The sequence below is a fragment of the Oncorhynchus masou genome, chromosome 29 (assembly GCF_036934945.1).
Source record: "Oncorhynchus masou masou isolate Uvic2021 chromosome 29, UVic_Omas_1.1, whole genome shotgun sequence".
NCBI classification, from domain to species: Eukaryota; Metazoa; Chordata; class Actinopteri; order Salmoniformes; family Salmonidae; genus Oncorhynchus; species Oncorhynchus masou.
The window spans coordinates 19675255-19701230 of NC_088240.1; the positions used below are offsets into that span (position 1 = coordinate 19675255).

General features: G+C 44.8%; 1 protein-coding gene across 1 annotated transcript in view; it reads right to left on the minus strand.

Moving 5' to 3' along the window:
* LOC135519139 (immunoglobulin superfamily member 3-like) overlaps nucleotides 1-25976 on the minus strand; it is a 212218-nt gene that overhangs the window by 108324 nt on the left and 77918 nt on the right. Inside the window, exon 3 of the mRNA XM_064944207.1 lies at nucleotides 8038-8457. Coding sequence (XP_064800279.1) covers nucleotides 8038-8457 — 420 coding nt within the window. The remainder of the gene's footprint in view (nucleotides 1-8037; nucleotides 8458-25976) is intronic.

Here is a 25976-nt window from a genome sequence, read left to right on the forward strand (position 1 = left end):
AAACCCACTGGCTCCAGGTCATCTATAAATCTTTGCTCGGTAAAGCCCCGCCTTATCTCAGCTCACTGGTCACCATAGCAACATCCACCCGCAGCATGCACTCCAGCAGGTACAGTGCCTTGCGAAAGTATTCGGCCCCCTTGAACTTTGCGACCTTTTGCCACATTTCAGGCTTCAAACATAAAGATATAAAACTGTATTTTTTTTGTGAAGAATCAACAAAAAGTGGGACACAATCATGAAGTGGAACGACATTTATTGGATATTTCAAACTTTTTTAACAAATCAAAAACTGAAAAATTGGGCATGCAAAATTATTCAGCCCCTTTACTTTCAGTGCAGCAAACTCTCTCCAGAAGTTCAGTGAGGATCTCTGAATGATCCAATGTTGACCTAAATGACTAATGATGATAAATACAATCCACCTGTGTGTAATCAAGTCTCCGTATAAATGCACCTGCACTGTGATAGTCTCAGAGGTCCGTTAAAAGCGCAGAGAGCATAATGAAGAACAAGGAACACACCAGACAGGTCCGAGATACTGTTGTGAAGTTTAAAGCCGGATTTGGATACAAAAAGATTTCCCAAGGTTTAAACATCCCAAGGAGCACTGTGCAAGCAATAATATTGAAATGGAAGGAGTATCAGACCACTGCAAATCTACCAAGACCTGGCCGTCCCTCTAAACTTTCAGCTCATACAAGGAGAAGACTGATCAGAGATGCAGCCAAGAGGCCCATGATCACTCTGGATGAACTGCAGAGATCTACAGCTGAGGTGGGAGACTCTGTCCATAGGACAACAATCAGTCGTATATTGCACAAATCTGGCCTTTATGGAAGAGTGGCAAGAAGAAAGCCATTTCTTAAAGATATCCATAAAAAGTGTCATTTAAAGTTTGCCACAAGCCACCTGGGAGACACACCAAACATGTGGAAGAAGGTGCTCTGGTCAGATGAAACCAAAATTGAACTTTTTGGCAACATTGCAAAACGTTATGTTTGGCGTAAAAACAACACAGCTCATCACTCTGAACACACCATCCCCACTGTCAAACATGGTGGTGGCAGCATCATGGTTTGGGCCTGCTTTTCTTCAGCAGGGACAGGGAAGATGGTTAAAATTGATGGGAAGATGGATGGAGCCAAATACAGGACCATTCTGGAAGAAAACCTGAAGGAGTCTGCAAAAGACTTGAAACTGGGATGGAGATTTGTCTTCCAACAAGACAATGATCTAAAACATAAAGCAAAATCTACAATGGAATGGTTCAAAAATAAACATATCCAGGTGTTAGAATGGCCAAGTCAAAGTCCAGACCTGAATCCAATCGAGAATTTGTGGAAAGAACTGAAAACTGCTGTTCACAAATGCTCTCCATCCAACCTCACTGAGCTCGAGCTGTTTTGCAAGTAGGAATGGGAAAAAAATTCAGTCTCTCGATGTGCAAAACTGATAGAGACATACCCCAAGCGACTTACAGCTGTAATCGCAGCAAAAGGTGGCGCTACAAAGTATTAACTTAAGGGGGCTGAATAATTTTGCACGCCCAATTTTTCAGTTTTTGATTTGTTAAAAAAGTTTGAAATATCCAATAAATGTCGTTCCACTTCATGATTGTGTCCCACTTGTTGTTGATTCTTCACAAAAAAATACAGTTTTATATCTTTATGTGTGAAGCCTGAAATGTGGCAAAAGGTCGCAAAGTTCAAGGGGGCCAAATACTTTCGCAAGGCACTGTATATTTCACTGGTCATCCCCAAAGCCAACACTTACTTTGGCCACCTTGCCTTACAGTTCTCTGTTGCAAATGACTGGAACCTAATTGCAAAAATCACTGAAGCTGGAGACTTTTATCTCCCTCTCTAATTGTAAGCATCAACTGTCAGAGCAGCTTACCGATCACTGTACCTGTACACATCCAATCTGTAAATATCACACCCAACTACCTCATCCCCAAATTGTAGCCTAGTGGTTAGAGTGTTGGACTAGTAACCGAAAGGTTGCAAGATTGAATCCCAGAGCTGACAAGGTACAAATCAGTTTTTCTGCCTTGAACAAGGCAGTTAACCCACTGTTCCCAGACCGGCATTGAAAATAAGAATTTGTTTTTAACTGACTTGCCTGGTTAAATAAAGGTCAAATATAAAACAGTGTGTAACTCTGTGTTGTTGTTTTTGTCGCACTGCTTTGCTTTATCTTGGCCAGGTCGCAGTTGTAAATGACAATGTCAACTGTCTTACCTTGTTAAATAAAGGTGAAATAAAATAAATAAATAACAATTAGGATTCTGTCCATGTCTGGCCTCTCCTCTCTGTTTGTGGGTGATTAGCCAGTGATGGGGCTGTCTCTGGATCCTCTTTCTCTCTCTCTTCAATACACACAGTTTAATGAAGGAGACACACATGCACACACACACGCAGGTGTACACACGCACACACCTTGATCTACACCTTTTGTCACGTTACAACACTCCCATCCATTATGGATTATAGGAGAGAGAGAGAGAAAAGAGAGAGAGAAGGGGGGGTGTAAGAGGCAGAGCTCTTTGTGCCTCTCCTGGCTGACTTAACACTCTTCTGAGACACAGAGAGCCTTCATATCCAACATCCTCTGATCACCATTTGAGGCGGCATCAACCACCGGAGGTTCAGAGCGTTCACTGCTCACAGGAGGAAAACAAAAATGTTTCCATTGTTGCAAATGCTTAAGAATCAATTAATAATTCTACCGTCATTCTGCTAATAATCAGTCATCATATAGATCTGCTGGAATAGTGTTCCTGGAACTGTAGAAAGACACCATTGTTCTGTAGCGTACAGGGGCCCTGTATTTCATGTTGTGTGCTTCAGTGTGTGTGTAGCTAAGACTCTGCTCTTGTTCCCGGTCTGCTGGGTTGGAGAGGTCGACAGCTTATTATCAGATCATTATAACAAGAAGCTATCTCCACACATCTCCCTAGGGCTGTGACAGTAATTGGATAACCGTGACATTGACGGTTTTGGATGAAGACCATCATGAAAATAGAATTCCTTTAAAAAATGTTTGAACAACTTAATTTTATTATATAAATACTTTACCCATAGCGGGAGTGTTAACTATGGATTATATGGTATTGTTTTGATAATTTAGTCCGTCTATTAAACTGTATACATCTCCTATCTGTTGATGCGAAATCAGCAAATCCACAATATGCATGAATAGGAGAGAGTCTGAAGGTCAAGTGGGGAGGTTGTGGGGTGAAAAGTGGGGACCAGGGGTACCTATAGATCCTATAGCCTACAGGGTGGCGGTGAATGGTGTTGGATTCTAGCTTGAAATACACTTATTCATGTTACCATACCAGAACTTATTGATTACTTTACATGTAAAATGAATGTATATGTTGGGGTCAATGGAGGTTGGATAAGAACTAGGTGTATGGAAAGTTAATCAGTGGATCCTATGGAAGGAGGCAAAGAGCAACAGTCTGGTTTCAGCCACTGATAAGGTTGGACAGTCATGGATTAGGGAGGAGTTAGGAATCCGGCCCGAGGTCAGGTCAGATGAAGTGAGGGGGAACAGTCTTGTCACACATATATACTTGCATGCCCACAAAGGTTCTAGCAGGAGGCGGGGCCATGACTACGCCAGTGAGTGAGATGAACCAATGAAGTTCGTGACTAGCAACAGACATGTTGGCTATCTAGATGTGCAAGGAGGTGACTCCTCCTAGTAGGAGGGTATAAATATATGTGCTTGTGTAAACATGTCTTTGTCTTTTCACCCAGTGGTTGAATACCACACGGAACCCCACTAATCTACAGATGGAAACACACGAGGTGGCTAAAAACACACCTCCATCCTCTGCCAGCTTGCAACCGATGGACAAGCTAGCTAGCTAGCTGTCTGAATCGCCGTGAGCCCAACCAACCTCACTACTCACTGGACCCTTATGATCACTCGACTAAGCATGCCTCAACTTAATGTCGATATGCCTTGTCCATTGCTGTTCTGGTTAGTGTTTATTGGCTTATTTCAATGTAGAGCCTCTAGCCCTGCTCATTATACCTTATCCAACCTTTCAGTTCTACCACCCACACATGCGATGACATCACCTGGTTTCAATTATGTTTCTAGAGACAATATCTCTCTCATCATCACTCAATGCCTAGGTTTACCTCCACTGTATTCACATCCTACCATACCTTTGTCTGCACATTCTACCTTGAAGCTATTTTATCGCCCCCAGAAACCTGCTCCTTTTCTCTCTGTTCCAGATGTCCTAGACGACCAATTCTCTTAGCTTTTAGCCGTACCTTTATCCTACTCCTCTGTTCCTCTTGTGATGTAGAGGTGAATCCAGGCCCTGCAGTGCATAGCTCCACTCCTATTTCCCAGGCGCTCTCTTTTGATGACTTCTGTAACTGTAATAGCCTTGGTTTCATGCATGCTAACATTAGAAGCCTCCTCCCTAAGTTTGTTTTATTCACTGCTTTAGCACACTCTGCCAACCCGGCTGTCCTAGCTGTGTCTGAATCCTGGCTTAGGAAGAACACCAAAATCTCCATCCCTGAATACAACATTTTCAGACAAGATAAAACGACCAAAGGGGGCGGTGTTGCAATCTACTGCAGAGATAGCCTGCAGAGTTCTGTCCTACTATCCAGGTCTGTAACCAAACAATTTGAACTTCTACTTTTAAAAATCCACCTCTCTAAAAACAAGTCTCTCACAGTTGCCGCCTGCTATAGACCACCCTCTGCCCCCAGCTGTGCTCTGGACACCATATGTGAACTGATTGCCCCCCATCTCTCTTCAGAGCTTGTGCTGCTTGGTGACCTAAACTGGGACATGCTTAACACCCCAGCCATCTTACAATCTAAGCTTGATGCCCTCAATCTCACACAAATTATCACGGAACCTACCAGGTACCACCCCAAAGCCTTAAACACAGGCACCCTCATAGATATCATCCTAACCAACTTGCCCTCTAAATACACCTCTGCTGTTTTGAACCAAGATCTCAGTGATCACTGCCTCATTGTCTGCATCCGCAATGGGTCAGCGGTCAAACGACCTCCACTCATCACTGTCAAACACTCCCTGAAACACTTCAGCGAGCAGGCCTTTCTAATCGACCTGGCCCGGGTATCCTAGAAGGATATTGACCTCAACCAGGCATCCTCTACTGATGGAATATTTTTTTAAATGCCTTCCTCACCATCTTAAATAAACATGCCCCATTCAAGAAATGTAGAACTAGGAACAGATATAGCCCTTGGTTCTCTCCAGGCCTGACTGCCCTTAACCAACACAAAAATACCCTATGGCGTTCTGCATTAGCATCAAACAGCCCCCGTGATATGCAACTTTTCAGGGAAGTTAAAAACTAATATACACAGGCAGTTAGAAAAGCCAATGCTAGCTTTTTCAAGCAGAAATTTGCTTCCTGCAACACAAACTCAAAAAAGTTCTGGGACACTGTAAAGTCCATGGACAATAAGAACACTCTGTCATCACCGACACATCCACTATAATTGAGAATTTAAATAAGCATTTTTCTACGGCTGGCCATGCTTTCCTTATGGCTACCCCTACCCCGGTCAACAGCACTGCACCCCCCACAGCAACTCGCCCAAGCCTTCCCCATTTCTCCTTCTCCCAAGGCCAGTCAGCTGATGTTCTGAAACAGCTGCAAATTCTGGACCCCTACAAATCAGCTGGGCTAGACAATCTGGATCCTTTCTTTCTAAAACTATCTGCCGAAATTGTTGCATCCCCTATTACTAGCCTGTTCAACCTCTCTTTTGTGTCGTCTGAGATTCCGAAAGATTGGAAAGCTGCCGCGGACATCCCCCTCTTCAAAGCGGGTGACACTCTATACCCAAACTGCTACAGACCTATATCTATCCTAACCTGTCTTTCTAAGGTTTTCGAAAGCCAAGTTAACAAACAGATTACCGACCATTTTGAATCCCACCGTACCTTCTCTGCTATGCAATCTGGTGTCAGAGCTGGTCATGCGTGCACCTCAGCCATGCTCAAGGTCCTAAACGATATCATAACCGCCATCAATAAGAGACATTACTGTGCAGCCGTATTCATCGACTTGGCCAAGGCTTTCGACTCTGTCAATCACCACATTCTCATCGGCAAACTCGATAGCCTTGGTTTCTCAAATGATTGCCTCGCCTGGTTCACCAACTACTTCTCTGATAGAGTTCAGTGTTTCAAATCGGAGGGCCTGTTGTCCGGGCCTCTGGCAGTCTCTATGGGGGTGCCACAAGCTTCAATTGTTGGGTCGACTCTCTTCTCTGTATTCTTCAATGATGTCGCTCTTGCTGCTGGTGAGTCTCTGATCCACCTCTACACAGACGACACCATTCTGTATACTTCTGGCCCTTCTTTGGACACTGTGTTAACAACCCTCCAGACGAGCTTCAATGCCATATAGCTCTCCTTCCGTGGCGTGCAACTGCTCTTAAATACAAGTAAAACTAAATGCATGCTTTTCAACCGATCACTGCCTGCACCTGCCCGCCCGTCCAGCATCACTAATCTGGATGGTTCTGACTTAGAATATGTGGACTACAAATACCTAGGTCTACACAAATACCTAGGAGTCTGGTTAGACTGTAAACTCTCCTTCCAGACTCACATCAAACATCTCTAATCCAAAGTTAAATCCAGAATTCCCTTCCTATTTCACAACAAAACATCCTTCACTCATGCTGCCAAACATACCCTCGTAAAACTGACCATCCTACCGATCCTCGACTTCGGCAAGGTCATCTACAAAATCGCTTTCAATACCCTACTCAATAAATTGGATGCAGTCTATCACAGTGCCACCCGTTTTGTCACCAAAGCCCCATATACTACCCACCACTGCGACCTGTACGCTCTCGTTGGCTGGCCCTCGCTTCATACTCGTCACCAAACCCACTGGCTCCAGGTCATCTACAAGACCCTGCTAGGTAAAGTCCCGACTTATCTCAGCTCACTGTTCACCATAGCAGCACTCACCTGTAGCATGCACTCCAGCAGGTATATCTCTCTGGTCACCCCCAAGGCCAAATCCTCCTTTGGCCGCCTCTCCTTCCAGTTCTCTGCTGCCAATGACTGGAACGAACTACAAAAATCTCTGAAGCTGGAGACTCGTATCTCCCTCACTGGCTTTGGACGCCAGCTGTCAGAGCAGCTCACAGATTACTGCACCTGTACATAGCACATCTATAATTTAGCCCAAACAACTACCTCTTCCCCTACTGTGTTTGTTTGTTTGTTTTCCTCCTTTGCACCCCATTATTTCTATTTCTACTTTGCACATTCTTCCACTCCACTGTTACTGTAGATTGGAGTAGTGAGGTGAAGAAATGGCTCTCATAGCATCAAAAGAAAACGTAGCATCACTTATTGAGGCACATTTCGATTTCAAACCTAACGACAATGGAGAACCAGATGACTTGGACCAGTCTGCTTGCATAATATGAGCAAAAAACATAGGAGATCTACTAAGACTTCCAGCACCACAAAAGGGACACTGATAAACGGGACACTGACAAACGGGACACTGATAAATACCTGGCCGAAGCCCTGCGTTCGGGATTGCTTGACTGGGCCTTTGACAAAAATAAAGTGTCCTGTATCACCACAGACAAAGGGGTCAACATTGTGGCTGAAGTGAAGCAACTGAACTGGCCTTAGCTAAATTGCTTTGGCCACAATCTTCATCACTTAAAACAATTCTGCTAATCTCTCCAGTCATATAAAGTGTAGAAGAATTGCATGAACTGTTTTAAAAAAAAGGCCATATTTTTCCTGTGCAAAGAAAAGAGAAGAAACATATTTGATAAAGCCTAGTCAAGGCCAATACTCTACCACGCGCTGCATTGAAAAGTTTGCAAACAGTGATTGAGTTATATTAACCTAAATTATGACTATCCAACTTACTAAAATGTGCTAATGTTGTTCCTTTGCTTAGTGGGAGATAGTGATCTTCAAGAGTCTGTGTGTGTGTGTCACACCTCCACACTCCCATCTCCCCCTACTCACCAATGGGCTGTATCCGTAGCTGGGTCTTATCAGCCTGCTTGCGGGTCATGGTGAACCAGCTGCGGTCGGGGTCCTGGATCCACTCTGCAGCCTGACAGTAGAGCAGGCCCTGGTCAGCAGGCTGCAGCCGGTGGATGGTCAGCCTGTAGGACGTAGGGCTGGTCTTATCCAGTCTCAGGTCTCCTGCAGTCATCCTCTGTTTGTAAGGCGCACCGGCCCGGAGGACAAAGTCTCGGGACAGAGTGAGGATCTCCTGGGGCGACATGGTAGCGTCCTCAGGGGAACGCAGGTACCAACCCACAGACAGGTGTGTGTGCTGCTCTGTCGCCCGGGAAACCTCACAGGTGAGCTGGAGCGTGTCACCCTCCACCTGGGAGAGGGTCTGTGGCGGCGCAGTGACAGCGAGGGAGTCGGGGATGACTGCAGGAGGAGAGGAGGAAGAAGAGAGAAGAGATGAGTATCACATCAGTGGTTCTATGGCATATGATGACTCACAGGTGGAGCACATCGTTTGGTAGGAGGATGGATCAGAGTTGTGGCTTTCATTCCCATATGTCAACTTTAAGTGGCTTTATATGAAAGCATCTGCTATATGACCTTATTGTTGTTATATTTCTATTACATCAGTTGACACCTGCCCCAGGCGTATAGCATAACCCTCTCAGACATACAGGGCACGCACGCACACACCACACACACAGTGTTCAACCAGCCAGGGCACGTTCTCCTAAATGACAGCCTAACACTGGAACCTCAAACAGAGCATTTCCCTGCAGATCATACACTCAAAATATACAGACAATGTATTTGGAATGAGAACACATTTCAGAATGAGCTACTATGTATAGCTGACAACAGAAGCAAACAAACTCTTCCGGTTAAAAACAGAGAGGAAGAGCGGGAGAGACAGACAGACGGGATGGGTTTGGGAGGGAGAAGTGGTAAAACCCTCTATACAGAGACGGGGCTCGGTGGGCGGCAGGATTATTCTGGGATGGAAGATGATGACATGTCCCAGCAGCAGTCAAGAGGATGTGTGTGTGTTTCTCTGAATTGCCGTGTGAAGCCTAACACTGTAATATCGTATTTTATAACTTAGCTAGGCATGTTGGCAATAGAACAAGCTTTTAAATTATGCCCAACAGACCCAGATTACAATTTTTTATGGCCCGTTTTTGGATTGCGTAAACAACAGTAATTGTGTGATGGCGGTGATGCAGGGTTGCATTCCAAACAAACAAATCTACAAGTGTGTTTGCACTAGTTCCTCAATGGAACAGCTAGGAGAGCTCAAAACAGCACCTTGTAGTTGCATTGAAATTACTTAGGAACTGTGCACACTTTGGAGAGGTGTGTGGCCACTTGGAGACACCAGTTAGTCCTCTTACTTGATCTGTCTTGTGTTGTACCCACCCCACATTCTCCAGGAATATTCTTATCATGTTAGTGAATGTATCCAGAGTATTTTCAGACTGTGTTATCAACAAATGTGGCAAAAAGTACAGAAAATACAAAATCCACAAGTGTAATGTTTGGATTCAGTCTTGTGTCAGGTGAACTGTTGGGTCCTCAACTTTGGTCTAATATTTTCCCCAGAATCTCCAAAGTGTTCCCTTTCAATTCCTACCATGCTGATGCATTTCATATTTCTTCTGTAAGAAACCTTTTAATTTAGCCCTATCCATATTGCCAATTCCCACAGTGTAAAGGGTCAATACATCCTGTCTGAATGTCTGTCAGTTGGATTCATATCCTGTTCATGTTCTATTATCTCAGTGGGAAAAGGCTCATCTAACCGGTTAGGGGCAGTGGGGACTGTGATGTGGTTTAGATCTAATGACAGAGACCACAGCGAAGACACACACACAAACACAGCCCTAGATTGTATAAAGACATCAGTGTGTAAGACACAATGGGTAGCAGCAGCAGTCATCCTTTTAGCTGGCCTGGACAAATGAATGGAGGATGGAGTAGGCTTTCCAGTAATACAGTGTGGTATTGTCAAGCCCTGGTTAAGATGCTTGGCCATTCAAGGGCTTTGTCAAGATGTATGGTATTGGCGTGTATAGTGCACCAGGCGCATGGTATTGAAGTGGTTTGTAGATTTTAAACATTGTAATTGTTGAGATGCCACATGGGCTAGTTTCAAGCCTGGTGGTATCCATATATCCTGAAGTTATCCTGGTATGACTGAGCACAGATGCTAAAAACAGCTTGATCCCAATCTCTTTCACTTTGTGCGTGTGCGTGCGCGGGCGTGTGTGTGTATGTGTGTGTAGATTGAGATTCAGAGAGATATCAGGAACAACAGAGACAGCCATCACTAATGAAATGAGAGAACAAAGAGATCAGAGAAAAGACATAGAAGAGGAGGAGGATCTGTGTTCAACATCAGGTTACTGCAGTTTATCAAGGCACTGGGAAGAATGACAACATGAGAGAGAGATGGATGAAAGACCATAGGAAATACAGGAATTTGTTTTGATTTCTGTCCCACTGAAATTGTGGCTATGTAACTCCGGAAATGGAATGCAATATCTAGCATACCAGTATCGAGATTTGGGTTGTATTGAACTGAAATGACTTTGAATTGAACTGAAATTGGTTCAAATTGATCTGAATTAACAATAAATGAGTTACAGTATAAAAGAAATAGAGCCCACACACTCAAAATCTCCACCACTGGTTATACAGTCATAACGTAGTATATACACGGCGTGTACAAAACATGAAGAACATCGGCACCTTCCATGACAGACTGACCAGGTGAAGGCTATGATCCCTTATTGATGTCACTTGTTAAATCCATTTCTATCAGTGTAGATGAAGGGGGGGAGACAGGTTAAAGAAGGATTTTTAAGCTTTGAGACAATTGAGATATGAATATATATGCAATTGAGAGGTTGAATGTGCAAGACTAAATATTTAAGTGACTTTGAATAGGGTATGGTATGGTTTGTGTCAAGAACTGCAACGCTGCTGGGTTTTCACTCTCAACAGTTTCCTGTGTGTATCAAGAATGGTCCACCACCCAAAGAGCATCCATCCAACTTGTCACAACTGTGGAAAGCATTGGAGTCAGCATCCCTGTGGAACGCTTTCGACACCTTGTAGAGTCCCTGTGGAACGCTTTCGACACCTTGTAGAGTCCCTGTGGAATGCTTTCGACACCTTGTAGAGTCCCTGTGGAATGCTTTCGACACCTTGTAGAGTCCCTGTGGAATGCTTTCGACACCTTGTAGAGTCCCTGTGGAACGCTTTCGACACCTTGTAGAGTCCCTGTGGAACGCTTTTGACACCTTGTAGAGTCCCTGTGGAATGCTTTCGACACCTTGTAGAGTCCCTGTGGAACGCTTTCGACTTCTTGTAGAGTCCCTGTGGAATGCTTTCGACACCTTGTAGAGTCCCTGTGGAACGCTTTCGACACCTTGTAGAGTCCCTGTGGGAACGCTTTCGACACCTTGTAGAGTCCCTGTGGAACGCTTTCGACACCTTGTAGAGTCCCTGTGGAACGCTTTCGACACCTTGTAGAGTCCCTGTGGAACGCTTTCGACACCTTGTAGAGTCCCTGTGGAACGCTTTCGACACCTTGTAGAGTCCCTGTGGTACGCTTTCGACACCTTGTAGAGTCCCTGTGGAACAATTTCGACACCTTGTAGAGTCCCTGTGGAATGCTTTCGACACCTTGTAGAGTCCCTGTGGAACGCTTTCGACACCTTGTAGAGTCCCTGTGGAACGCTTTCGACACCTTGTAGAGTCCCTGTGGAATGCTTTCGACACCTTGTAGAGTCCCTGTGGAATGCTTTCGACACATTGTAGAGTCCCGGTGGAATGCTTTCGACGCCTTGTAGAGTCCCTGTGGAATGCTTTCGACACCTTGTAGAGTCCCTGTGGAATGCTTTCGACACCTTGTAGAGTCCCTGTGAAATGCTTTCGACACCTTGTAGAATCCTTGTGGAATGCTTTCGACACCTTGTAGAGTCCCTGTGGAATGCTTTCGACACCTTGTAGAGTCCCTGTGGAACGCTTTCGACACCTTGTAGAGTCCCTGTGGAATGCTTTCGACACCTTGTAGAGTCCCTGTGGAATGCTTTCGACACCTTGTAGAGTCCCTGTGGAATGCTTTCGACACCTTGTAGAGTCTATGCCCCAACGAATTGAGACTGTTCTGAGGGCAAAAGGGGGGTGCAACTCAATATTAGCTTTGTAGAGTCCCTGTGGAATGCTTTCGACACCTTGTAGAGTCCCTGTGGAATGCTTTCGACACCTTGTAGAGTCCCTGTGGAACGCTTTCGACACCTTGTAGAGTCCCTGTGGAACGCTTTTGACACCTTGTAGAGTCCCTGTGGAATGCTTTCGACACCTTGTAGAGTCCCTGTGGAACGCTTTCGACTCCTTGTAGAGTCCCTGTGGAATGCTTTCGACACCTTGTAGAGTCCCTGTGGAACGCTTTCGACACCTTGTAGAGTCCCTGTGGAACGCTTTCGACACCTTGTAGAGTCCCTGTGGAACGCTTTCGACACCTTGTAGAGTCCCTGTGGAACGCTTTCGACACCTTGTAGAGTCCCTGTGGAACGCTTTCGACACCTTGTAGAGTCCCTGTGGAACGCTTTCGACACCTTGTAGAGTCCCTGTGGAACGCTTTCGACACCTTGTAGAGTCCCTGTGGTACGCTTTCGACACCTTGTAGAGTCCCTGTGGAACAATTTCGACACCTTGTAGAGTCCGTGTGGAATGCTTTCGACACCTTGTAGAGTCCCTGTGGAACGCATTCGACACCTTGTAGAGTCCCTGTGGAACGCTTTCGACACCTTGTAGAGTCCCTGTGGAATGCTTTCGACACCTTGTAGAGTCCCTGTGGAATGCTTTCGACACATTGTAGAGTCCCTGTGGAATGCTTTCGACGCCTTGTAGAGTCCCTGTGGAATGCTTTCGACACCTTGTAGAGTCCCTGTGGAATGCTTTCGACACCTTGTAGAGTCCCTGTGAAATGCTTTCGACACCTTGTAGAATCCTTGTGGAATGCTTTCGACACCTTGTAGAGTCCCTGTGGAATGCTTTCGACACCTTGTAGAGTCCCTGTGGAACGCTTTCGACACCTTGTAGAGTCCCTGTGGAATGCTTTCGACACCTTGTAGAGTCCCTGTGGAATGCTTTCGACACCTTGTAGAGTCCCTGTGGAATGCTTTCGACACCTTGTAGAGTCTATGCCCCAACGAATTGAGACTGTTCTGAGGGCAAAAGGGGGGTGCAACTCAATATTAGCTTTGTAGAGTCCCTGTGGAATGCTTTCGACACCTTGTAGAGTCCCTGTGGAATGCTTTCGACACCTTGTAGAGTCCCTGTGGAACGCTTTCGACACCTTGTAGAGTCCCTGTGGAACGCTTTTGACACCTTGTAGAGTCCCTGTGGAATGCTTTCGACACCTTGTAGAGTCCCTGTGGAACGCTTTCGACTCCTTGTAGAGTCCCTGTGGAATGCTTTCGACACCTTGTAGAGTCCCTGTGGAACGCTTTCGACACCTTGTAGAGTCCCTGTGGAACGCTTTCGACACCTTGTAGAGTCCCTGTGGAACGCTTTCGACACCTTGTAGAGTCCCTGTGGAACGCTTTCGACACCTTGTAGAGTCCCTGTGGAACGCTTTCGACACCTTGTAGAGTCCCTGTGGAACGCTTTCGACACCTTGTAGAGTCCCTGTGGAACGCTTTCGACACCTTGTAGAGTCCCTGTGGTACGCTTTCGACACCTTGTAGAGTCCCTGTGGAACAATTTCGACACCTTGTAGAGTCCGTGTGGAATGCTTTCGACACCTTGTAGAGTCCCTGTGGAACGCATTCGACACCTTGTAGAGTCCCTGTGGAACGCTTTCGACACCTTGTAGAGTCCCTGTGGAATGCTTTCGACACCTTGTAGAGTCCCTGTGGAATGCTTTCGACACATTGTAGAGTCCCTGTGGAATGCTTTCGACGCCTTGTAGAGTCCCTGTGGAATGCTTTCGACACCTTGTAGAGTCCCTGTGGTACGCTTTCGACACCTTGTAGAGTCCCTGTGAAATGCTTTCGACACCTTGTAGAGTCCTTGTGGAATGCTTTCGACACCTTGTAGAGTCCCTGTGGAATGCTTTCGACACCTTGTAGAGTCCCTGTGGAACGCTTTCGACACCTTGTAGAGTCCCTGTGGAATGCTTTCGACACCTTGTAGAGTCCCTGTGGAATGCTTTCGACACCTTGTAGAGTCCCTGTGGAATGCTTTCGACGCCTTGTAGAGTCCCTGTGGAATGCTTTCGACACCTTGTAGAGTCCCTGTGGAATGCTTTCGACACCTTGTAGAGTCCCTGTGAAATGCTTTCGACACCTTGTAGAGTCCTTGTGGAATGCTTTCGACACCTTGTAGAGTCCCTGTGGAATGCTTTCGACACCTTGTAGAGTCCCTGTGGAACGCTTTCGACACCTTGTAGAGTCCCTGTGGAATGCTTTCGACACCTTGTAGAGTCCCTGTGGAATGCTTTCGACACCTTGTAGAGTCCCTGTGGAATGCTTTCGACACCTGTGGAATGCTTTCGACACCTTGTAGAGTCTATGCCCCGACGAATTGAGGCTGTTCTGAGGGCAAAAGGGGGGTGCAACTCAATATTAGCTTTTTATACACTGTTTTTGTGTTGCCCTTTTCAACTTAAATATGTATAGACTGCCTTAATTGGCACTTGTTTTATGTCTATCAATATGGGTGTGGTACACTCCCGGTGAAACGACCTGACAAACATCCCTGCAGGATGAAAACGCTGTGTGTTTATTCAGAAAGCTGTGTGGTGGAGCTTATGACTGTGTGGGCTCTATTTCTTCTACACCAACTTTTTTCACCCCACTAAAGGATGTGTGTTTGATCACACTTTACTATTAAATGAGTTATAGGCAATCCCTGTCACTAAGGGGAAAGTCTCTTATGACAAGTCTCTGAGTCTGAAGTGAGTCTCCATATCATGTCTTTGATACATAGCGTTCAGACAGAATCTGAAATGCCCTATGTAGGGAGAGAAGGTTTAAAGGCATGACGGAGGACTCATTTGGTGAGTAAAAAGCCTAGTAGAGATCACCTCTCATACACGGAGAGACCACACTACTAGCCCAATCAATACGAGGGTGGGAAAAAAGGGAGGAAGAGAGATTTCTAACACAGGAGACAGGAGTGGTAAAAAGAGAGAGGGAAAAAGAAGAGAGAGCCTACTCATTCCACAACAACCCTCCTATGCTACAGCCTCCTGTTGCCATAGCAACCCACCCACTCTACACTACCAAGGTCACCCCTAAAACAGCCTACACCTCCCGTATATCTCTCACCTGATCCCCCTCTCCCTGTCCCCCTCCCCCAGAACCATCCAAACACTCTGAATAACTGCAAAACAGAAACTTGCTTCTCTTCTCTACATCCCCTGGGTTGGCACATGTTCACAAAACAGCTGGGATGGCATGACACAGACAAAAACATATCCCCACCTACGCTACTGTCCCCAAGGCCAATCAAATCCTGTCTGGAATGCATTTAACCAATCAGACATGACACACTGGGGTCATGTTGTGAAGGTCCTATTATGGCTGTACGAAACAGAACAAACTCTTTGGTCCTTTACAAACCTGCTGTATTTAAAATATTGTGTGCTATAGCTTGGAAAATAACTAAATGTGACTCTGGATGGCAACATAATGATGTTTGTTTCCAACATTAGGGCTGTTTGCCTGAAGAAGTTAAATCCACTTTGTGTTTTGCAAAACGCTAGTTAGTTGGTCTATCTGAGTAAAACTAAATGTATGCACTTCAACCGATTGTTGCCCCCAACCGCCCTGCCCGACTAGCATCTCTACTCTGGACGGTTATGACTTAGAATATGTGGACAACTACAAATACCTAGGTGTCTGGTTAGACTGTAAACTTTCCATCCAGACTTACATTAAGCATCTCCAATCGGCTTCCTACTTCGCAACAAAGCATCCTTCACTTGTGCTGCCAAACATACCTTCGTAAAACTGACTATCCTACTGATCCTTGACTTCGGTGATATCATTTACAAAATAGCCTCCTACACTCTACTCAGCAAATTGGATGTTGTCTGTCACAGTTTTGTCACCAAAGCCCCATTTACTATCCGCCATTGCGACCTGTATGCTCTCGTTGGCTGGCCCTTGCTACATATTCATCACCAAACCCACTGGCTCCAGGTCCTCAATAAGTCTTTGCTAGATAAAGCCCCACCTTATCTCAGCTTAGTGGTCACCATAGCAACACCCACCCGTAGCACGCGCCACAGCAGGTATATTTCACTGGTCATCCCTCTTTGGCAGCCTTTCCTCCTCTGCTGCTAACGACTGCAACAAATTGCAAAAATCACTAAAGCTGGAGACTTATATCTCCCTCTCTAACTTTTAGCATCAGCTGTCAGAGTAGTGCACCTGTACACAGCCCATCTGTAAATAGCCCACCCAACTACCTCAACCCCATATTGTTATTTATTTTTTGCTCTTTTGCACCCCAGTATCTCTACCTGCACATTCATCTTCTGCACATCTATCACTCCAGTGTTAATGATAAATTGTAATTATTTTGTCTCTATGGCCCATTTATTGTCTTACCTCCCTAATCGTACTACATTTGCACACACTGTACACATATTTTTATATTGTGTTATTGACTGTGCATTTGTTTATCCCATATGTAACTCAGTGTTGTTGTTTTTGTCGCACTGCTTTGCTTTATCTTAGCCAGGTTGCAGTTGTAAATGAGAAGTTGCTCTCAACTAGCCTACCTGGTTGAATAAAGGTGAAATATATTAAAAAAATAAGCCGCCTCAAACGCCGTTTTAGAGAATATGGCAGTATGTCCAAGCGGCCTCACAACCGCAGACCACGTTGTAACGCTCGTCGGAAGAAGTGGACCAAGGTGCAGTGTGGTACGTGTTCATGATTCTTTATTTAATCCGAACACCAAACAAAGCACAACGAACATCACGTTCTGAAGGCTACACAGAGCTAACAAAAAACAACATCCCACAACCTAAGGTGTCAAAACAGGCTGGCTAAGTATGATTCCCAATCAGAGACAACGATAGACAGTTGTCCCTGATTGAGAGCCATACCCGGCCAAAACATAGAAAGACAAAACATAGAAATAAAGAACATAGAATGCCCACACAAATCACACCCTGACCAAACCAAATAGAGACATAAAAAGGCTCTCTAAGGTCAGGGCGTGACACACGTGTACACTAGAGGTCAAAAGTTTTAGAACACCTACTTATTCAAGGGTTTTTCTTTATTTTTACTATTTTCTACAATGTAGAACAATAGTGAAGACATCAAAACTATGAAATAACACATGGAATCATGTAGTAACCAAAAAAAGTGTTAAACAAATCAAATATATGTTACATTTGAGATTCATTAAATAGCCACCCTTTACAATGATGACAGATTTGCACACAGCTTCACCTGGAATGCTTTTCCAACAGTCTTGAAGCAGTTCCCACATATGCTCAGCACTTGTTGACTGCTTTTCCTTCACTCTGCAGTCCGACTCATCCCAAACCATCTCAACTTGGTTGAAGTCATGTGATTGTGGAGGCCAGGTCATCTGATGCAGCACTCCATCACTCTCCTTCTTGGTAAAATAGCCCTTACACAGCCTGGAGGTGTGTTGGGTCATTGTCCTGTTGAAAAATAAATGATAGTCCCACTAAGCCCAAACCAGATGGGATGGCGTTTCGCTGCAGAATACTGTGGTAGCCATGCTGGTTAAGAGTGCCTTGAATTCAAAATAAATCACAGAGTGTCACCAGCAAAGCACCCCCACACCATAACCCCTCCTCCTCCATGCTTTACGTGGGAAATAAACATGCGGAGATCCTTCGTTTACCCACGCAGCGTCTCACAAAGACATGTCGGTTGGAATCAAAAATCTCAAATTTGGACTCATCAGACCAAAGGACAAATTTCCACCAGTCTATTGTCCATTGCTCATTTTTTCTTAGCCCAAGCAAGTCTCTTCTTATTTATTGTGTCCGTTAGTAGTGGTTTCTTTGCAGCAATTTGACCATGAAGGCCTGATTCTCCTCTGAACAGTTGATGTTAAGATGTGTCTGTTACTTGAACTCTGTGAAGCATTTACTTGGGGCTGCAATTTCTGAGACTGGTAACTCTAATGAACTTATCCACTGCAGCAGTGATAACTCTGGGTCTAACATTCCTGTGGCGGTCTTCATGAGAGCCAGTTTCATCATAGCGCTTGATGGTTTTTGTGACTGCACTTGAACAAACTTTCAAAGTTCTTGAAATTTTCCATATTGACTGAACTTAATTTCTTACAGTAATAATGGACTGTCGTAATGATGGACTGTCGTAATGATGGACTGTCCCTTTGCTTATTTGAGCAGTTCTTGCCATAATATTGACCTGGTCTTTTACCAATTGGGCTATCTTCTGTATACCAGCCCTACATTGTTACAACACAACTGATTGGCTCAAACGCATTAAGAAGGAAAGAAATTCCACAAATTAACAAAATTAGCATACCTGTTAATTGAAATGCATTCCAGGTGACTACCTCATGAAGCTGGTTGAGAGAATGCCAAGAGTGTGCTAAGCTGTCATCAAGGCAAAGAGTGGCTATTTGAAGAATCTCCCTTTTTTGGTTACTACATGATTAATATAAGAGTTATGTCATAGCTTTGATGTCTTCACTATTATTCTACAATGTAGAAAATAGTACAAATAAAGAAATGACTGAATGAGAAGTGATGATAAACTCATTCGGATTGGCTCCCACGTCTAAGCCCCTGCCCAGTCATTTGAAATCCATAGATTACGGCCTAATGAATTTATTTCAATTGACTGATTTCTTTATAGGAACAGTATCTCAGTAAAATTGTTAAAATTGTTGCATGTTTAGTTTATATTTTTTTGTTCAGTATAATTCGGGTCCCATGGGAAACACTGACCAACACTTTGGTTCCTACTCTGTCACAACCATCTCCACCCTTACTTTTAAATAATTGTCATGCCAAACAAAACTGCATTCCAAGTGTCCACTGTATTTAAACTGACAAATTAAAAGTATTTATGTATTTTTATGATTTAAACAGTTCACCCAAGTGTTTTGATCTATTATCGTAATTCAAATCTTGGTCACAAAAAAAAGTAAATTCTATTTTTTTGCCCTTATCGTGCAGATGTGATCTCCTTGAGATTCTCCCAGTCGCTCTTTGACCTCAATCTGAGTAAGATTAAGGATGAGGCGATGGACACATGCACGATGTGTATGCCTGCGCACATACACTACAGGAGTGTGGACTTGGCCTAAATCTGGGAGAGAATTCAAGGACAGGCACCTGGCCAAGCTCATACTACTGCTGCTAGTAGTGGACTTGTTTTCTCTTAAGTAAGATATAGTACTATGATGAGCAGTCTAGAAACAGGCTACAATCACAACATGCTTACATCCGGTGGTTGAAATTATATGGTTTTATTTGCCACCCACCAGATTTTCAAAAGGCATCACCAGGTGAATTAAATAACAGTGGGTGTGTGGACTGGAATCTCTCCCCTCCCCCTTGCTTTCTCCCCTCATTATTCTGACCCATCTCTCTCCCCCCTCATCACCCTCTCTGCATCACTTTCACCCCATCTCCCTCATCCTCCTCTCTCCATCTCTCTTCTACTCCATCCCCCTCTCTCCATCTCTCTTCTACCCCATCCTCCTCTCTCCATCTCTCTTCCACCCCTCATCACCCTCTCTGCATCACTTTCACCCCATCTCCCTCATCCTCCTCTCTCCATCTCTCTTCTACCCCATCCTCCTCTCCATCTCTCTTCTACCCCATCCTCCATCTCTCTTCCACCCCCTCATCACCCTCTCTGCATCACTTTCACCCCATCTCCCTCATCCTCCTCTCTCCATCTCTCTTCTACCCCATCCTCAATCTCTCTTCCACCCCCTCATCACCCTCTCTGCATCACTTTCACCCCATCTCCCTCATCCTCCTCTCTCCATTTCTCTTCTACTCCTTCCTCCATCTCTCTTCCACCCCCTCATCACCCTCTCTGCATCTCTTTTACCCCATCTCCCTCATCCTCCTCTCTCCATCTCTCTTCCACCCCCTCATCACCCTCTCTGCATCACTTTCACCCCATCTCCCTCATCATCCTCTCTCCATTTCTCTTCTACTCCATCCCCCTCTCTCCATCTCTCTTCTACCCCATCCTCCTCTCTCCATCTCTCTTCTACCCCATACCCCTCTCTCCATCTCTCTTCTACCCCATCCTCCATCTCTCTTCTACCCCATCCCCCTCTCTCCATCTCTCTTCTACCCCATCCCCCTCTCTCCATCTCTCTTCTACCCCATCCTCCATCTCTCTTCTACCCCATCCTCCTCTCTCCATCTCTCTTCTACCCCATCCCCCTCTCTCCATCTCTCTTCTACCCCATCCTCCATCTCTGTTCTACCACATCCTCCTCTCTCCATCTCTCTTCTACCCCATCCTCCTCTCTCCATCTCTCTTCTACCCCATACCCCTCTCTCCATCTCTCTTCTACCCCATCCCCCTCTCTCCATCTCTCTTCTACCCCATCCTCCATCTCTCTTCTACCCCATCCTCCTCTCTCCATCTCTCTTCTACCCCAACCCCCTCTCTCCATCTCTCTTCTACCCCATCCCCCTCTCTCCATCTCTCTTCTACCCCATCCTCCATCTCTCTTCTACCACATCCTCCTCTCTCCATCTCTCTTCTACCCCATCCTCCTCTCTCCATCTCTCTTCTACCACATCCTCCTCTCTCCATCTCTCTTCTACCCCATCCTCCATCTCTCTTCTACCACATCCTCCTCTCTCCATCTCTCTTCTACCCCATCCTCCTCTCTCCATCTCTCTTCTACCCCATCCCCCTCTCTCCATCTCTCTTCTACCCCATTCTCCATCTCTCTTCTACCCCATCCTCCTCTCTCCATCTCGCTTCTACCCCATCCCCCTCTCTCCATCTCTCTTCTACCCCATTCTCCATCTCTCTTCTACCCCATCCTCCTCTCTCCATCTCTCTTCTACCCCATCCCCCTCTCTCCATCTCTCTTCTACCCTATCCTCCATCTCTCTTCTACCCCATCCTCCTCTTTCCATCTCTCTTCTACCCCATCCTCCATCTCTCTTCTACCACATCCTCCTCTCTCCATCTCTCTTCTACCCCATCCTCCTCTCTCCATCTCTCTTCTACCCCATACCCCTCTCTCCATCTCTCTTCTACCCCATCCTCCATCTCTGTTCTACCCCATCCCCCTCTCTCCATCTCTCTTCTACCCCATCCCCCTCTCTCCATCTCTCTTCTACCCCATCCTCCATCTCTCTTCTACCCCATCCTCCATCTCTCTTCTACCCCATCCTCCTCTCTCCATCTCTCTTCTACCCCATCCTCCTCTCTCCATCTCTCTTCTACCCCATCCTCCTCTCTCCATCTCTCTTCTACCCCATCCTCCATCTCTCTTCTACCCCAATCTCCATCTCTCTTCTACCCCATCACCCTCTCTCCATCTCTCTTCTACCCCATCCTCCATCTCTCTTCTACCCCATCACCCTCTCTCCATCTCTCTTCTACCCCATCCTCCATCTCTCTTCTACCCCATCCCCCTCTCTCCATCTCTCTTCTAACCCATCCTCCTCTCTCCATCTCTCTTCTACCCCATCCTCAATCTCTCTTCTACCCCATCACCCTCTCTCCATCTCTCTTCTACCCCATCCTCCATCTCTCTTCTACCCCATCCTCCATCTCTCTTCTACCCCATCCCCCCTCTCTCCATCTCTCTTCTACCCCATCCTCCTCTCTCCATCTCTCTTCTACCCCATCCTCCATCTCTCTTCTACCCCATCCTCCATCTCTCCATCTCTCTTCTACCCCACCCCCTCTCTCCATCTCTCTTCTACCCCATCCTCCTCTCTCCATCTCTCTTCTACCCCATCCCCCTCTCTCCATCTCTCTTCTACCCCATCCTCCTCTCTCCATCTCTCTTCTACCCCATCCTCCTCTCTCCATCTCTCTTCTACCCCATCCCCCTCTCTCACATTTCCCTCTCTGAAGTGTTGTCGCTGGTCCCTCTGGCTGGCCTTTCATGTAGAGTCCCACAACATCAGAGAGAGATGTGACATGGCCAGATAAACGAGGGAGGAAAAGAGAAATGGAGAGACAGAAGGAGAGGTAAAGATGAAAACTTGAGCAGTGTGATCTGCAATGTCAACTTCAAACCCCCTATCTTAACATCAAACCTTTATTTAACCATTGAAGTTACACTGAAGAAATTCTCTTTTTGAACAAGAACAGAAAGAGTAGATTAAAGTAACGTGTGTGTGTTTTCCTATCGACTGTGATTGTCAACTCTCATTATCAGATGTCTTGTAATGGGAACTGCATATTACAAGACTTAATGGCAGCACTGAGTCACTAAGTGCCCACTGCCACACAAGAATTAGTAATAATCCATACATTAAGTTACCGTCAACAGGTTATTATCAATTAAATATCACAATATGGCAGGTGGAACAAAACAATCTCAAATTGGGACTCATCAGACAAAAAAGACAGATTACCACCAGTCTAATGTCCATTGCTTGTGTTTCTTGGTCCAAGCAAGTCCCTTCTTATTATTGGTGTCCTTTAGTAGTGGTTTCTTTGCAGCAATTTGACCATGAAGGCCTGATTCACACAGTCCCCTCAATAACAGTTGATGTTGAGATGTGTCTGTTACTTGAACTCTGTGAAGCACTTATTTGGGCTGCAATCTGAGGTGCAGTTAACTAATGAACTTATCCTCTGCAGCAGAGGTAACTCTGGGTATTCCTTTCCTGTGGCGGTCCTCATGAGAGACAGTTTCATCAAAGTGCTTGATGGCTTTTGCAACTGCACTTGAACAAACTTTCAAAGATATTGAAATTTTCCGTATTGACTGACCTTCATGTCTTAAAGTAATGATGGGCTGTCTCTCTGGTTATTTGAGCCATTCTTAACATAATATGGACTTTGTCTTTTACCAAATAGGGCTATCTTCTGTATACCACCCCTATCTTGTCACAACACAACTGATTGGCTCAAATCCATTAAGAAGGAAAGAAATTCCATGAATTAACTTTTAACAAGGCACACCTGTTAATTGAAATACATGCCAGGTGACTACCTAATGAAGCTAGTTGAGAGAATGCCAAGAGTGTGTAAAGCTGTCATCAAGGCAAAGGGTGACTACTTTGAAAAATCTACCTTTTTTGGTTACTACATGATCCATGTGAGTTATGTCATAGCTTTGATGTCTTCACTATTATTCTACAATGTAGAAAAAAGTACAAATAAAGAAAAATCCTTGAATGAGTAGTAGTGTAACCACGCCTGTCCAGAACCTGCACATGTTCCTTCTTCACCTGCAAGATCGTCTGAGACCAGCCAACTGGACAGCTGATGAAACTGAGGAATATTTATTTCTGTAATTAAGCAATTTAGTAGTGATAAACTCATTCAGATGTTTAACACTTATTTAGCTACTACATGATTCCATGTGTTATTTCATAGTTTGGATGTCTTCACTCTTAATCTACAATGTAGAAAAGTGTAGGTGTAGTAGGTGTGTCCAAACTTTTGACTTGTACTAATAATCATACAGTTGAAGACGGAAGTTTACATACACCTTAGCCAAATACATTCAAACTCAGTTTCACAATTGCTGGCATTTAATCCTAGTAAAAATTCCCTGTTTTAGGTCAGTTAGGATCACAACTTTATTTTAAGAATGTGAAATGTCAGAAAAATACTAGAGAGAATGATTTATTTCAGCTTTAATATCTTTCATCACATTCCCAGTGGGTCAGAAGGTTACATACACTCAATTAGTATTCGGTAGCATTGCCTTTAAATTGTTAAACTTGGGTCAAACGTTTTGGGTAGCCTTCCACAAGCTTCCCAATTTTGGCCCATTTCTCCTGACAGAGCTGGTGTAACTGAGTCAGGTTTGTAGGCCTCCTTGCTCGCACACGCTTTTTCAGTTCTGCCCACAATTTGTCTATAGGACTGAGGTCAGGGCTTTGTGATGGTCACTCCAATACCTTGACTTTGTTGTCCTTAAGCCATTTTGCCACAACTTTGGGAGTATGCTTGTGGTCATTGTCCCATTTGCGACCAAGCTTTAACTTCCTAACTGATGTATTGAGATGTTGCTTCAATATATCCACAGCCATCTATTTTGTGAAGTGCACCAGTCCCTCCTGCAGCAAAGCACCCCCACAACATGATGCTGCCAACCACGTGCTTCACGGTTGGGATGCTGTGACAAACAGTTACATTTTTGTTTCATCAGACCAGAGGACATTTCCCCAAAAAGTAGGATCCTTGTACCCATGTGCAGTTGCAAACCGTAGTCTGGCTTTTTTATGGCGGTTAACTTCTTCGATATAGGGGGCACTATTTTCATTTTTGGATAAAAACGTTCCCGTATTAAACAAGATATTTTGTCACGAAAAGATGCTCGACTATGCATATAGTTGACAGCTTTGAAAAGAAAACACTCTGACGTTTCCAAAACTGCAAAGATATTGCCTGTGAGTGCCCCAGAACTTATGCTACCGGCGAAACCAAGATGAAATTTCATACAGGAAATGCCCCAGATTTTGAATGCGCTGTGTTCCAATGTCTCCTTGTATGGCTGTGAATGCGCCAGGAATGAGCAAACACTTTCTGTCATTTCCCCAAGGTGTCTGCAGCATTGTGACGTATTTGTAGGCATATCATTGGAAGATTGACCATAAGAGACTACATTTACCAGGTGTCCGCTTGGTGTCCTCCGTCGAAATTATTGCGCCATCTCCAGCTGCGTCCACTTTTCCATTAGGTTCAGAGGAGAAAGGCAACTGCCACGAATGATTTATCATCGAATAGATATGTGAAAAATACCTTGAGGATTGATTCTAAACAACGTTTGCCATGTTTCTGTCGATATTATGGAGTTAATTTGGAAAAACGTTTGGCGTTGTAATGACTGAATTTTCATTTTTTCTTCTTAGCCAAACGTGATGAACAAAACGGAGTGATTTCTCCTACACAAATAATCTTTTTGGAAAAACTGAACATTTGCTATCTAACTGAGAGTCTCCTCATTGAAAACACCCGAAGTTCTTCAAAGGTAAATTATTTTATTTTAATGCTTTTCTTGTTTTTGTGAAAATGTTGCCTGCCGAATGCTAGGCTTAATGCTATGCTAGCTATCAAAACTCTTACACAAATGCTTGTGTAGCTATGGTTAAAAAGCATATTTTGAAAATCTGAGATGACAGTGTTGTTAACAAAAGGCTAAGCTTGTGAGCCAATGTATTTATTTCATTTCATTTGCGATTTTCATGAATAGTTAACGTTGCGTTATGCTAATGAGCTTGAGGCTATGATTACGCTCCCGGATAGGGGATTGCTCGACGCTAGAGGTTAAGGAGCAGTTGCTTCTTCCTTGCTGAGCGGCCTTTCAGGTTATGTCGATATAGGACTTGTTTTACTGTGAATATACAGTGGTGAGCATTTTATTGCATGACATAAGTATTTGATAGATCAAAAAAGCAGAACTTAATATTTGGTACAGAAACCTTTGTTTGCAATTACAGAGATACGTTTCCTGTAGTTCTTGACCAGGTTTGCACACACTGCAGCAGAGATTTTGGCCCACTCCTCCATACAGACCTTCTCCAGATCCTTCCGGTTTCGGAGCTGTCGCTGGGCAATATGGACTTTCAGCTCCCTCCAAAGATTTTCTATTGGGTTCAGGTTTGGAGACTGACTAGGCCACTCCAGAACCTTGAGATGCATCTTACGGCGCCACTCCTTTGTTGCCCTGGCTGTGTGTTTCGGGTCGTTGTCATGCTGGAAGACCCAGCCACGACCAATCTT